We start from the raw sequence: 15,943 nt of genomic DNA, 5'->3' as shown, positions 1-15,943 counted from the left end.
AACCAATGCTTCTTATGTAGAAAAAGCTAAATTTGGGATTGAGGAGGGAAATATTAGAATAAGTGATTACGTTGAAAAATAATTTATAAAAATTTTATATATTATTTTATAAATTTAAATATATTTTTTAAATGCCTCTTTATTTTACAATTTTTATTAAAATAGTTCAAAAAATTATAAATAAATACAATTGTTTTAACAAAAAGAAAGGAAGAATAAGAAGAGCTGCATCTTTCTAATTTTTGGATCATTATAACATTTATATAAGATATTCATCAATTGTACTTACAATTAATTTCTGTCATGGGAACTTGATTGATCATCATTTTTATTGAGATTTTTTCTTTAATCAATATTTTTTTCATCCACGAAATTATATGAGACATTTCTTAAAGAAATCACCCATGGAACAAACAACTTATTGTGTATCTTACTAATTTAATATTGGAAGATTATTTTTCCACGCTATAGAGATTAATCCGTCATACATGAAGCTAATTTGAAGTATGATTAAGTGTAAGAAAATGGAAATACATATTTTTAAATTATAAATTATGTATGATTGATAAAATTGTTAATTTTTATAATAATTATTTAAAAATATTTTTAAGCAATGTTTAATTAGTTTATATGATAAATATACATATTTTAAAAATAATAAAGTATGAAAATTGAACTCAATGTATGTGTAAAAAAATCGTAAGCCTTCGGTATTTACTATTTATCCTTCAGGATATAAGAACTTAAAAAAATGAATTAAAACTTTGAAAAAATCCAATTGTACTATTCAAGCCTTCAGGATTTACTATATACCCTTCATGTATACATACATTCTATGAGTGTACTTAAATTGGTAATATATGCTAAATTTTTAAGAAATAACTTGAGTTTCATTTTCATAAAATAAACTTTTGAGAATGAAGAATAAATTTTAAGTGTAATTAAATCTTGATGGAAGATGAATTTCATAATTAATTTTAATGATCGAAATTTATAAAGAATATCTTGAGTATCAACGAGCTATAGACCTCAGGTGGTATCAAGTCAAATTTGGATTGACTACAGTCACATAATTGGCACAGTCACACGCAGTCGGATAATCCTACCCCTTTAATTCATCCTATGATGCAAATTATATTTTATTCATTTTCTAATGATAAAAGGGTGAACACAGTATGAATTTTCACTCTACAAAAAAAATGAATTTCCAGAATATAGACGAAAATACATAACAAAAAGTTGAGTAAGCTATTACAAGTTATTATATTATATATTTATATTTAAAAGATTTTTGGATCTGGATTTACATTTATATGGTTAGTATTTTTATTTATCCATTAGGATTTGATATATTTTTATTTGAATTTATTTTTTATAATTCACTTTATTTAAGTACGTTTTTTTAGATTGTGTAAATTTGAAATTAATAAAATGATAAATATTGTAATATTAACATTAATGGCAAAAAATAAAAAAATATTGACTAAAAACATAATATATATATATATATATATATATAACTTAATTAAAAAATCAAAATTTTAATTATAAAGTATTATAGATAAATTGTCTGACAATAAAAAAATTAATTATTTTTTTTACATTCTAATTATAATAAAATACAACAAAGTTTTCCTCTACAATAGAATTATTTAACTTAATTATTGTGAATGCATATACAAGGTAGAAAAACGCTTGTTGTATTCTACAATTAAAATTTAAATATTTTTAAATAATGTTTATTAAGTTAAATAATTTTATTTACAATACTTTATAAATTAAAGTTTGATTATTTTAAAAAATTTGTCACTGGAAAATGAATAAAAAGTAATGTGCACCATAGGATGAATTACAAGGGTTAGGATTATCCAACTGCGTGTGACTGCAGTGAATCCAAATCCAAAAAATATATACATATTTTTTAATTTAATTTTTTATTATCGCCCCCGCTCTTGAAGTAGAAGAGTGTTGTCATTTCTCAATTGTTCTTAGTTGCGAAGCAGTTTGCAGCATAGCACTATCTCGAAATTGTTCATTTTCCTCTAATCTATGGATCCCGAAACAGCGTTAGAACTTGTCAAGCACGGTGTCACTCTCCTCTTACTCGATGTTCCTCAGTACACCCTTGTCGCCGTCGATACTCAGGTAAGCTATGTTCCTCTGTAACCTTTCTCCTTTTTTGTATTATCAAGTTGTTGCCTTGTTGTTGTTGTTGTTGTCTTTTTTATTTTTATTTTATGGTATCTGAAAATAAAACTTGGAGTTCGTGGGATGTGAAAAATCCAACCATGATTACAACTTTGTTTCAGATTGGCAACGCGACATTGTTTTTCTTCTCTGTTTGGTTTTGTAGATGTTCTCTGTGGGGCCTGCTTTTAAGGGTATTAAGATGATTCCTCCAGGCGTTCATTTTGTGTATTATAGTTCATCAAGCAGGTTTGGTCATGTTCTCTAACTATCCAGGGTTTTTCTCTTTTGTTTAGTTCTTATTGCAGCCAAATCCTATCTTCCCCTATGGATATATGTGGTGGCCTATCATTATACTGTGACAATGTGTATTTTGTGGGAAATAAAGTTGGATTCATAATATATCTCTTGCATATGGTCTCTCTATTATTATATATGCTGACCATAAAAATGTTAAGCATAGGAGATAGGACTTCACCTTTTCTGTCAGTTGCTAGAATCAATAATTTTTCTTTCCTGTAGCATAATTTTTCAAATTGTTTGGTGCATTGATTCTTCTTCTTCTTCTTCTTCTCTCTCTCTCTCTCTCTCTCTTTTATTATTTATGCAGGGATGGGAAGGAGTTCTCATCAATTATTGGATTTTTTATTGATGCTGGCCCTTCAGAGGTATGAAAATAAAAAATTCAGTGTCTCAAATGATTCAATTAAATCTACATTAATTTTGGTTCACTGAGCTATGACTGAATCTTTTTCTAGTTTAGAGATCATAACAGACTCTATATCTTAATGTTATAATTAATGTTCAGTTCTCACTTATTATTTGACTATGGAATCACGGTTGAGATGGGGTTTAAGTAACCTTTATGCTTTGCTTTCTAATATATTTTGTTGAAATCTTTGATAATACTGATATTTTGCTATGGTTTTTTGATAAATTCTCAAATGAATTGATTCATGCAATTTTGTTTCAGTACTGGCCTAATGGAAAATGGCCAAAGCTTAAAGGTTTAAGAAAAGAATTAGTTTTGAATATCAACCACTAACTAATTTTATGAAGATGGTAACTCAGAAAGAAGGCAAAGTGACTAAAACATTTCCTGTTAAGTGAGCTAGAGGTTTTCCTGTGACTCTTTATTTCCTTGCTGAATGATGGTGAAGTTAAAATTATTACATGTAGTTATTGCCTTTTAGGTGTGCAATTTTTTTTCTTACTCGTACCACAGTCCTGTCTTTCAATAATTTTGTGGTGTAAGTGCACTTTAACCTTCCTAATTATAACTAAAATGACATCTAAAATGGATTGATTAGAATTTTTTTTCCCTGATGATTTTTTTATTATTAACAGTTAAGAGAAAGTTAGAAATGTGAGAACCTAGAGGATAAAATCCCTAATAACTAAAGAAATTAAGACCAAGAAACACACAACACACCATGCCAATTTCTCTTTAAATCTTATGACACACTCCTCTTAAAAAAAAACCATTAGCAGAATTTCAATGAGAATCTAGGAAGGCCACTTCATCTGTTAATCAACATTCATCTGTTTGACCTTGTTTGTGGTTAATTTGTATGCCAAAAAATATAAGAAAAATGTGACACAGTGATTATGTGGTTTGGTCTCATGGCCATGCAGGTAATTGTTCGTAAATGGGATCAACAAGAGGAAAGGTTAATCAAATTATCTGAGGAAGAGGTATGTGTTCATTTAAATTTTTTATAAAGATATAATACTCGTAACATGTCTATAATGCAGCAAAATGTTATGATTGATATAGTTTACACCCTGTTAATCAAATGAGGTCATCGTCAGAAAGTATTTGGGAAACAATAATTTTTGTGGATTTGCCTTCACTGATATCGAGCATGTTATAGAAAATGTGGGGTAGCCCCTTATATATTCCAATAGGGGTAGCCCCTTATCGAGCATGTTATAGAAAATGCTAATTTGTGTTTTGGTTCATCTATTGGCCAAGGAAACAAGTTTTCGGCTTTCATTTCCTTTTATACCATGTTTTTTAATTTATGGCATATATTTAATTTGCTTTCTCTCCTTTTCCTTTAGGAAGAAAGATATAGTCAAGCTGTTAAAAATTTGGAATTTGACAGACAACTTGGACCTTACAATCTCAGCCATTATGAAGATTGGAAACAATTATCTAATTTTATCACAAAGAGCGTCATTGAACGGCTTGGTATGCTATTTGCTTGACTGAGGTGTTCTTTGTATTAAACAGTTCATCACTTCATTGATATTTTGATATTGTATTAAATTGTTAATATATAAGCAGAGCCCATTGGAGGTGAAATTACTGTTGAATGTGAAAATGAGATAGTTAGAAATGCTACTAAAATGCCAATGGAGGACGCACTAGGCAAGCAGCTGAAGGTTGGTAATTCTGCAACATCTGTTGGCAAGTCTCAGAGGAAAGGATGTTATTATACCTCAATTCCACATGTTGTGAAATGCAAGGGGATTAGTGGGCAGGAACTTACTTCTTTGAATCTCGACAAGGTTGGTCCCTGAAAAGTAATTATGAGAAAAGGTTACTGTGATCAATACTCTAACCTTAAAATCATTACCTGTTATTGTTTGCTGATTTGTGATATTTTTTTTGTTTGCTATCTCAGACACAATTGTTAGAAACTCTACTGGCAAAAGATTATGGAGGTTCTGAAGACTTGCTTCTTGGAGAACTGCAATTTGCATTTGTTGCCTTTTTGGTATTGTGGACAAAACATAGTTTCTTTATAAATCTTGTTGATTTTGTTCAATCCAATGTGACATTTTGCAATGGCGCAGATGGGGCAATCACTTGAAGCATTTCTCCAATGGAAGTCATTAGTTAGCCTTTTGTTTGGCTGCACTGAAGCAGTAAGCATTACCTTTTATCCAGACTGAATAATGCATTCATAGACTCTCTACATTGACTTTTGAGTTTCTGGTTTCTTTTCATATACTTGTCTTTGTCATGACTCATAAACCAACTATCCCAAAAGCCCAAAGCAGTTAGGTGAAGACATGCAAATTATATTGCATCTCTAACATGCCCCCTCACACAAGAGCCCCCCTTTGAACTTGAAGGGTGGATAATATCCCTACCCACATAGTGCTGAAATTAAACTTTTTATTAGAAGAATTGGGGTCACAATGTTTGAACTCCAGACCACTTGGTCATAGTGACTTTGATATGATGTCATGAACCATCCCAAGCAGCCTAAGCTGGTGGGTGAAGGCAGATGAATGGTTTTATATTACATTTCTATCAGTCTGCTTTTCCACCACATAAAATAAATGTATTGAATTGCTGATATTGAATATTTTAAAATGTTTTCACCCAACTTTCAAACCTATATGAGATATCTATATATAATTAATCCCAATAGTTAAATGAGTTACCATTATGATTTTCATTAATTAGATATTCAATTGACTTAGTGCAGATGATATATATAAACCGGTAATTTTATTTTATTTTTGTTAAAAATTAATAAACTCATTCTTGGGCTCTTGATTAGTTGATAAACAGCTTAAGCTTTAAGTCAAGTGATTCTATGACATGTGCTTACTGTCAATTGTTTCTCTATATTCAATGAGTACTTGTGTTTTCATTTGTGTTTGGTTAGATGCTTGTTTGGTCTTTCAACTTGGTGGGTCAGTTTGTTAAGTTCTTTGTTCCAACTTTGATTCTGTGGGCTTTACCATTTTGCCTGTGCATCATTTGCTGGAGGGCTCCTCATCTTTTGAGATTTGTGCTTCAAGCCAGAAAATAGATATAAATATGATAAGAGTAATCATTTTCTATTCATTTTATAGAATTTCTGCAATATTTTTTTCTATGAACAATTTTGACTTCTTTCTTAGGAAATTTTATGGTGGTAGGGTCTAGGTTATGTTGCATATGGATACAAGACACTTATTGATTATGCTAAGATATCTAGTGTGGGATTGGTTAGGTTCAAATCAGCTTGATGATGTATCATTTCATTAATATATATCTTGTAATTATATTTGCATGATTTTGTATACCATTTTGCAGCCTTTCCGCACACGAACTCATCTATTCACAAAGGTAAACGTTATTAATGTAATTTTTTTAATTTTGTTACCTTTAGTTACAAAGCAGTGGCATTAGTACTTGGAATGTTGTTAATTTCATCCCTGATTGTTGTAGTTCTTCCGACTTCTGAATGTAGTCTAGGAACTGCAAGCAACTGATTCTTGATTAAGAAAATGAGTAATGATCTTGAATCTTAGGTGGCGCTTGGTTTAAGTGCTTTCTATTTTCATTTTCAAAGAAAACAGACAATAAGAGTGAAAATATGTTTGTTTAGAATTTAGAAAATATTTTCTCTGAAAATATTGTCAAAAACAGGCCCAAAACTGAAAACAACAAATCAACATTTTTAGCATTTTTTGAAGAAATGAAAACTCGGTTACACCTTAGAGTATTTTCTTCTCGATACATGTTTTCTAAATCTTGAAAATCTGAAAATGAAAATTATTTTCAGAAAATGAAAACAGAAAATAATCACTCAAACCAAGTGCCACCTTATATTTTTTTGTCAAACTCATTTCAATGATGGAAAATCAGAACTTTCATCTTCACACTTTTGGGGTTTGGGACTTGGAAGACAGGGAAAATAAAATATGTTCTGTTTAACAGACTATGTGCAGTCCTAGAAACAAGGGAGAATTGTTCAGCAGACAGCTCTTGTTTTGATATTTAATGTATAGACAACACTTATCAGAATGAAAAAATCTACAAAATAATTCAAAATAGGCAGCAAATAATCTCAATTTTATTCTTGTCCAGAAGTTTAATGTGGTAACTACTTGGGATAATTTTATATTTTCTAATTTTGCTTCCTTAACTATTTGTAATATATAATTTATTATTTAAGATATTGTGCATATCCTTGATACATATTGCACATTAATTTGATTGGCTTTTTTTTTATTGGGCAACCATGGCTTTTAAGTTTCACGGTATATTTGAGATATTTTTGTTTGATACTTGAATGACGGTCTAAATTCTTGTAACCTTCCCTCTTGCTTGCTGCTTTCTTTCCTCATCAAACTTTTTGGATTCTCGCAGTTCATAAAAGTCATCTATAATCAACTAAAATACGGACTACAGAAAGATCACATGGGTGAAACAGGATCAGCATTATTGGACGATTCTTGGATTTCTGCTGATAGCTTTTTGCACCATCTTTGCAAGGTATTCCACTGATGTTAACTCAATATTCAGTGAACAAATTTGATGTGTGACCTACCTTTCTTAATTTTAAGAAGCTAGATTGGTGCCTATTTTGGTCAGTTATGGATTTTAAGATCTTGAAATTCTGAAAGTGGAAGTCAGAAGTTCATTTCTTCGTATATGTGGCTGTTCTTCATTGATAATGATAAGCATATTAGACATTTAGGCTTCACGTTGTTTCCCTCTACTTGACACTGTCCTCCGCTTTCTTTATCATCCTTATTAATCTTTTTGTGTTCTCTAAGTAGTTATTGTGTCCATAGGACCAAAACTGTTAAATAAGCAACTCATTCCAAGGGGCAAATCAGAAACCGACAATTTTCATAAGAAGTTTCCTTTCCTAACTGCACATCAAATTCCCCTGACTCAAGCATACTTGCCTGTCCTACTGGAATATGTATCCCAATTTACAGAATAACACAATTAATGCATGCCAATAACAAGTGGACGTGTTTTGTTACCTTTATAAGTCTACCGCAGGATGTCAGAATTGATAAAATATAAAGATGTTTTTGTGGGAACTCTAACTTCCAAACAACTTTTCAAGGGAGGCTTGATCAACGTAAATGGGGCTAGAAGAAAATTTCCCTTTCTTGTTCAATGATTCAGTTATCCTCCTTATAAGACAGGTTATATTTTGATGCCTTTGATTCTTGTGGACTAGTTGCCCAAAGTATTGTCTGTTTCAGCTATTACTGTTTGAGTATTTCTTTCATTGTAGAAATTTGATATGCTTTCCTGAGCTCAAGTGCAACTTATTCCTTTTGACTGTTTTGGAATTGCAGGACTTCTTTTCATCATTGCTTGATGGGTCGGTTGTTGATGGAGATCTTTTAAAATGGGTATGAGCATGGAACTACGTGTTCATATAATGTAATATTATTATTGATATCTACCTCTCTAGCCACAATCTGCCAGAGACAAAATATGGCATTGATTTTAAAAAAATAGGAAAAAAATCACGAAAGTGAAGGGTATAAAAAGTATTAGAATAAGGTAACTTTAACCTGGGCTTAATGTGCTTGAAATGCATTACTAGTAATACAATATTCTGCAGGGATATATTTGTGAATTTAAAAAAAAAAATACCTGGATATGTTGGTCCTCCAAATCATTTATGAACGAAAACTTATTGATGTGATATGTATAATTGATTTTATAAAAAATCTTTTGTTGATACGTAGGGTAGGGAGCATTAATTTTGATCTTGCACCTTAAACAACACACACGCATGCACTAACGTGAGGTTATTATGCAATAAGGTTTACACTTGAGAGTATTATGCCAAGTCTATGAGCACTGTCTATGCTTATGCTTTATTTTGTCTGGTATGAAATTGGTTGCAGACTTGCATCATTTGCTGCTAGCTACAATTTATTTGCTTATTTATGAAGTGGAAATTGTAATCTTCCTCTCCTTGCAGACAAGGAAATTTAAGGAGCTGTTGGAGAGAAATCTAGGGTGGGAGTTTCAGCAGAGCAGTGCTGTTGATGGAATGTATTTTGAGGAGAATGATGAGGTCAGTATAAGAGTTTATCTAAGTTGCTTTGCTGTGGTCTGTGTGTGCCTGTGTGGTATGTTTGTTCATGGACCTTATTGGTTCACTTTGCAGTACGCTCCTGTAGTTGAGATGTTGGATGATGAAGCTCCAGTTGTTTAAAAATGTGGATTATGTCATCACTTGGCCATAACAGGTTTTTCTGAGGAACTAAACCATGACTGTCACGCCACTTTGCATGGCCTTTGGCCAACTTACACTCACAAGCATACCCTTCCCTCACAATGTACAGTAAAAGCAAACTATAGGAAGATCATTTGCAATATATCAAATTTCAATTGTGTTAAAGTCAAATGTTGTACTTAAAGTAGAAGTTCAGTAACTTTTCTCTTTAGTGGGAAACTTTCAATAACTTTGATGGAGATTGATATTGTTTACACAGCTGCTCAGATTTTGGTACTCCTCTTGGAAACTTGTGGTTTGTTAATTTATTATGACATGTTCGATGAACTGCCAATTGGAGGCACATGTTTTCCTTTTGTGACCTTTGAAATTGGGGCAATATGATAAACATGAAAAGGGATAAGCATGAAAAATGTTAAATTGTATAAATGAATTGTAATGAAACCATATAGGGACAAGTAAAAGAAAATAGAGTTTTGTTGATTAATTATTTAGTTATTTATTTTTTTCATATAAAAAATCTCTATATCAAGTAGCATTTTTAGTTTTACCTAAGAAAAGATAATTTAATAAACATGGTCAGCTAATCCTAAAATCTTGCCAGAAAAAAGCTAATTCTGAAATCCCGGAAATATTAGTAAACGGGGCCATTTGTAGGCCCATATTCCCTTAATCCTCTTCAAGAACCAAAACGGTCAGAATCAAGTGGGAGGAGGTGGTTTGCTACCTCGTTCTATTTACTATTTGAAAAAAAATTGAGGGTGAAGAGGAAAAAGGGTTGCAAATAGCAGCCTCCGCGTGAAGAGGAATGACCCTGGAAACTGATCTAAAGGGAATAGAAAAAAGTTTTGTATCCCTTGTTTTTTATTCCCCAATAGGCCAGTATATATTTTTTGTTTCCATAGTAATATTTGACCATCAGACGAATAATAATCAACAAAAACAAGGAAAGTATACTGTATTTATGTATTAGGGTTTAGTATTTTTTTTTATAATAATTTCTGCTTTTCTCACAATTTATGACTTAGTAGATTTTAATCTTTCATACCGGCTAACGTATTTTAAATACGTATTTGTACAAGTTAAACTTAGCAAGATAATGGATTATATACATAGGTTTGTCGTGTACTAAGTTTTGCTTTGAGATATTGTATTGGCCTATTGGGTAAATTATACTCCATATCTGACCTGAAAGAAGAGCAACACTATTTTATTCTAAAATCTTTGTTTTTCGTCATGTTTCATCTTCCGTACTCTGTCTTAATCTTGTATTTATGCTATTCTTATATATATATACTGTCATTTAAAAACCAAATAAATATTCAGTCATAGAGTATAATTAAGCATATACCAATACAATAAATCTTAGTATTTGAATTTGATAGATACTTTGCAAACAAATAACCTTGTTTTCTTTCTCCATTTTAGCCATTTTACTTGTATCTTGTCTATAACCTCCTTATTAATTTTCTCATTGTTTTGCATTATTGATTCCATATACTTAAAACTTTATAAACTTGTGATATGACATCTTCTCCTATCTTTACTTTCAAGTCATGTTATTGTTAACTCTTTCCTAAAGTTACAATGCATATACTCACTTTTATTCCTATTTGAACCAAAAATCTTTTGTTTCCAGACTTTATCTTCAAAGCTTAAGTTTAAAGTTAATTATTTCTCTTTATTATTCAATCAAAATTATATCATTAGTAAATCAACCAAGTGGTTGAACATAAATGATTAGTGTATTGGATTTAAGATTGAATTAATCGAGTAATATCCGAGTTTAACCCTCAGCGAAAATAATTACCAGATATTTAAGTCCAAAAAAATATCATTAGCAAAAACACACAATTAGATTTTTTTTAAGATATTTAGTAAGCACATCTTATACTTGATCAAACAAGTAATAACTTAAGGCTAAGCATTGTAAGTAACACTAAATAAAATTAAATTGGATGTGTCTTAAGAATATTAATTAATTCTTAAAAATCACATTAAAAAAAAAAGAAAGACATCAACAATATATTTTTAATAAAAATTTAACTTTTATTCCCTTCCCTCCTTTTTTATTTATAAGACCTAAGTTTAAAATTGTATTTGTTTCTTTTTATCAGATCTAATCTAATCTATAATATTTTTGGAATTAATTATTTTAGAAATATCCTTCATTAAAAGAAGATAAAAAAATATATTAATAAATAATTAAAAGAAAAAAAAATATTAATAACAATATAATTTAAAAAAAATTATAAATTTAACATAATTTTATTATTATCAATTAAATTAATTATTTTTTTAAATTTTAATGAGTTAAATAATTGAATCTTATAAATAAAAAATAATTGGAATAACTTTTAAACCAATATATTTTTTTTGGACATTAAGTATCATTTATCTTTATCTTGTACACATTGTATCTACTCTAGTGGCTCTACCAAAAAGTATGAATAAATGAATAAAAATATATTACAAGTACTAGTATAATGAATGTTACAGCCTTACAGGCCTATCTTTTACAGGATTTAGACCTTCCAAAATTAATTGCACTGATTTAATACTAGATTTAAATGGATTCATGCCAAAGTCAATGTCTGGCATTGAAGTGTCGGCACTAAAGTCACTTCATGGTATGGTTACTATGGCAGGCTAGGGATTGCCCTGTATGAGTACATTATTTGAAAATGAAAGTTTGGTCTTTACTCCTCACTGTCCAAGCAAGTGGAAAATATACTAGTACTATTATTTTAGGCATTTTTTCTATGTCTTTTCATGATTGGCCCCAAGCAAGGTCCTTTTATTCCATGCCAATTGCCAAATACGGTTTCTTAATTCTCACACCCAATGTCAACCTCTAAATCATGTACACCAACTTTTGTCAATAGGATATTACTAAAATAGGTACAGTCATGATGCCTAGGCTTGATATGTCAAACCCCCAAGTCTATCATTAATTTGGTTAAGACAGAGAAAAGAAGTATATAATAATGTTTTTTATTTAATTAAAATAGAAAAAAGTAATCTTTAGAAATAAGTTTTTCTTTTCATTTTTTTAGGTTTAATGGTAAAAAGTGTTTTTCTATTTTTTTATTTCACTAAATCGGTCTCCTTATTTTCTAATTCATTATCTGAGTCTTTTTATTTTTCTTAATTCACTACTTGAGTTTCTAGGAAAAAAATTGAACGTTGACTATTAACTTAAAATGTTGATTGCCACGTATTTCCATATAATTAATCGTTTAAAAGATATTTTCAATTTACCTTCATCAGTTAGTAGGTAACTAAAAATTATCTAAAAAACAATAACAACAACTCCTTGTCATTGTTCAAACCAGGCATAACGGTGGGGTGTTTGTTTTAACAACCATATCATAATCTCCTTTACATCGCTCCTCCTCCTCTACATCAAACACTGCAACGACGCCATCACAAATGACATAGGCGAAAACTCGACTCCGTGGATGGTATCATCGTTTGCCAAAAGAAAAAACTTCGACATTGACCAATCTATCGTGGAATCATTAACGATCTTCAGATTCGAAGCATTGCGAAGACAAAAAAAATGATTCAATTATGTGGTCAACGTTTTAAACTAACCGTCAACATTCGATTTTTTTCTCTGGATACTCAGATAGTAAATTTGAAAAAAATAAAGGAATTCCAATAATAAATTAAAGAATAAGAGAACCAATTTAGTGATATGAAAAAAGTAGGAAGACTCTTTTTGTAAATAAGTCTTTTTTATATGAGAAATACAAAATATATATTTTCTTCAAAAATAAATTGGAAAGAAAAGTTAAAACTTTTCCCTGATGCGTTTGTTTCTATTTTATTCTTTTTTGGGCACATCACACGCTTTTAAAATAAAAATAAAAATTAAGCACAACGTCGTCCGACAAAATCTACATATTATTTCATACTAAATTATAAGGAATCTTTTCTTTCTAAGTCCCTAAATTAATAATTATTTTATGGACAGTCTTCCTGTTAACGTTACCCTCCCTTGGTTATATAATAATAATAATCTGCTCAATAATAAATCGTGGTCAGCTTTAGCGGCTTTCGTCGATATTATTATTAAAAGAGTTTAGCTAAGTGTTGTGTTATTCTATAGTAGATTATGTAAGAGTATAAATATTAATATTTAATTTATGAATACTAGCGGGAGAGAGAGGCACTCGTGCTTCTTAACCTGTTTTAAATTTTAAAAAAATCTAATAACACCAAAGGAGTGAGTAAGAATAATAAAAGTTTAAAAACTTATAAAAGATAAAATTGTTTAAAATTTATATACACTAAAAATGGATATTCTTTTTATTAATAGTATAGATTATAAAACATATTCACTATAAATTAATTATAATTATCAACAGGGTTGGGGTAGGATGGCAAATAAATTATAATGTTTAAGAAAGTAAAAAATCAAAATTTAAATATCATGAAAGACAAACGCTATGGTAATTTTGAAATATTTATAGTCAACAATTTATTTTTCTTTGTCGAAACCAGACATATATCTAATTCAAACTTTTTAGCTGAAAAATTCGAGTTGCCTCATTTAGCATAAAGAATTGTGACGCACTTTAATCATATCATGTTATTATCTTCAAAACTCTCTAGTGTATTCACACCGTCAATTACTCAATTGTGTGTTTCCAACTTATTTTTATGAGTGATATTAGTCAGCAATAGCATAAAAAAGACATTGAATTGTCTTGTGGGGTACAAAAAGGCATCGAACTTTCACAATTCACAAGCAATTCTCTCACCTAATGGTCCTAATTGGAAGGTTGTGGCCATTCAAAGTTGTGGTATAACCAAGACTAAGAGAGACAGCGAGCAAAGCAACAAAGGGAAAGGATAAGGACACTAAGGTTTGAAGCTATGAATCCCACAAAACCAAAAATATTAAAAAGCAAGCATGGGATCAATAAATTCATATATGACATCATAGTCCCCTTGCTATAATCTAACCAAAACTGTGGCATCAGGTCGACGATTTTTTTAACACAAATAGTAAAAAAATAAAATATTTATCTTGACACAAATTACTCTTTCATAAAATGGATTTCTTATCTTTCTTCTATTTTTATTTTTTTCATTTGAGGTTAAGAAATCGATTCCCGGACAATCAATTTCTTAACGTTTTATTTTTTTTTTCAAACTCATTTTACTACATCGATTTTCCATAAGACTCTTTTTTTTTTTTTTTAAATTCAGTTGAGAATGATTTCTTTTTCATTTTTTAATTTATTTATTTGAGTTTTTTTATTTAAAAATTAAATGTTTTTTTATTTTTTATTTATTTATTTGATTTATTTTGTTTTTGTTTTTTATTTAAAAATTAACTGTTTTTTGTTTTTGTTTGATTTATTTTGTTTTTTTATTTTTTACATTGTTCATTATCTTGTTTGTTTTTATTTAAAACTTAAATGTTTTATTTATTTGAGTTATTTTGTTTTTGTTTTTTAAATTTTTTTATTTTTATTTAAAAATTAACTGTATTTTTTGTTTTTTTAAGTTCAGTAATTTATATATATTAAATTATAATAAATAAAATTTATGATGAATAATATTTTAAAATAATACATATATTTAAATATTTATAAAAAATACATATATTTAAGTGATCTAATTATTTTACAAAAATAAATTAAATAAATAAAATATGTTTAATTTTGATAGTTTGAATTAGTGTAAAATTATCAGTTATTGAATATGAATTAATTTATAATAGTGTTTTAAAAAATATAATTGATCCTTAAATGAAATTAGACAAATTTAATGATGTAAATTATTTTTCCAAATCCTTAATAGATAAATGGTAATCTATCAAATAAAACAACATTACATTCACAAAATAAAACAACATTACCCGTAAAAGAAAAAAAAAACATAAACAATACACTGACGAAACTCATTTTTGGAGGACACGCTGTACACAAGAAACATAGACTCTTCACCTGTACAACATGTGGGTTTCATCGATGACCTATAACGTAATTCACGTAAATATTTTTTTTATTATTTACGTGTGTATATATATATATATATATATATATATATATATATATTTTACGTGAAAAATTCTCAAGTCAACCAGTTGTGGTTTTCTTTCGTCCCCCTCTCTCCCTTGATGGTCAAAAGTCAAAAAAGCATGAAGCTTCCAAGATCACCCACAAGGCAATCACGTTCACACACACAGAAAACAAAAGAAACAAGCTAGACTTTGGAACAGGAAGCCAGCATTTGCATTCAATAAGGCTGTTAAAAACCGCGCTTGACAGCTAACCCTTCATGTGGAAATAGTTCCTTTCACACTTGCATTGTTTTTTTTTTTTTTTTTCTCCTTTTCACGGGCTTTCTCTTCTTTTCCTCTGGCTTCATCATCTCTCATCTGCACCCCTTTTGAGAACTTCAACTTGTTACCTAATTACTCTACTCCCCCTCTCTTGCTTCTGTGTTCTTCTTCTTCGCTTCTCTCTTCATGGGGTGCTGCTTAAGTGCCAGGATCAAAGCTGAGAGCCCTCCACGCAATGGTAATTAACATTCTTGCATGTGTTCCTTTTGGTGTTTTACTGTTTTCTGGTTCAAATTTTGATTTTGATCAGCTTCTTTGGATATCTCTGCAGCTTCAATGCTATAAATAACTCTTGTTTTTGTGTTCTTGTTGTTTTCCTTTTTCAATAAAATATTTGGGGGGGGGGGGGGGGGGGGGGGGGGGTATAAAATAAAAAGAGGGCATTTGGTGGGGCCCTTTTTGGTAAAAAAAGAAACAGTTTTTAGGAAATTTTTTTTTTGTGTTTTTTAAA

The 15,943-nt window shown here is 29.7% G+C and overlaps 2 protein-coding genes across 5 annotated transcripts in view; both read left to right on the top strand.

The window, feature by feature from the left end:
* The first annotated feature begins 1,931 nt into the window (after positions 1–1,931).
* Positions 1,932–9,385, top strand: LOC100778021 (protein AAR2 homolog). Of its 4 annotated transcripts, none has more exons than XM_003544188.5 (13): positions 1,934–2,145; positions 2,354–2,436; positions 2,798–2,855; positions 3,823–3,882; positions 4,252–4,381; positions 4,478–4,701; positions 4,818–4,910; positions 4,990–5,061; positions 6,227–6,259; positions 7,286–7,411; positions 8,236–8,292; positions 8,874–8,969; positions 9,063–9,385. In XM_003544188.5, the coding sequence occupies exons 1-13, from the start codon at positions 2,050–2,052 to the stop codon at positions 9,108–9,110; spliced, it is 1,176 nt and encodes a 391-aa protein (XP_003544236.1). In that variant the 5' UTR covers positions 1,934–2,049; the 3' UTR covers positions 9,111–9,385. The 4 variants fall into 4 exon arrangements, with proteins under 4 accessions (XP_040865230.1, XP_006595907.1, XP_003544236.1 ...); XM_014767065.3 differs by having other exon boundaries at positions 1,994–2,145; positions 2,310–2,436; XM_041009296.1 differs by lacking the exons at positions 8,874–8,969; positions 9,063–9,385 and adding an exon at positions 7,998–8,079 and having other exon boundaries at positions 1,932–2,145.
* Positions 9,386–15,210: 5,825 nt separating this feature from the next.
* LOC100775335 (receptor-like cytoplasmic kinase 176) overlaps positions 15,211–15,943 on the top strand; it is a 4,361-nt gene continuing 3,628 nt past the window's right edge. Inside the window, exon 1 of the mRNA XM_003544185.5 lies at positions 15,211–15,670. Coding sequence (XP_003544233.1) covers positions 15,619–15,670 — 52 coding nt within the window. The 5' untranslated portion in view covers positions 15,211–15,618. The remainder of the gene's footprint in view (positions 15,671–15,943) is intronic.

Source organism: Glycine max, chromosome 14 (assembly GCF_000004515.6).
Source record: "Glycine max cultivar Williams 82 chromosome 14, Glycine_max_v4.0, whole genome shotgun sequence".
Lineage (NCBI taxonomy): Eukaryota > Viridiplantae > Streptophyta > Magnoliopsida > Fabales > Fabaceae > Glycine > Glycine max.
This window is presented reverse-complemented; position numbering and strand designations above follow the sequence as displayed.

What these genes read in the sequence shown, in the direction of transcription:
- LOC100778021 (XM_003544188.5), top strand. Translation starts at nt 2,050, where the DNA reads ATGGATCCCGAAACAGCGTTAGAACTTGTCAAGCACGGTGTCACTCTC. An exon ending in TCAAATTATCTGAGGAAGAG is followed by an intron (nt 3,883 to 4,251) that starts GTATGTGTTCAT and finishes CTTTTCCTTTAG; the next exon opens with GAAGAAAGATATAGTCAAGC. An exon ending in GAACTCATCTATTCACAAAG is followed by an intron (nt 6,260 to 7,285) that starts GTAAACGTTATT and finishes GGATTCTCGCAG; the next exon opens with TTCATAAAAGTCATCTATAA.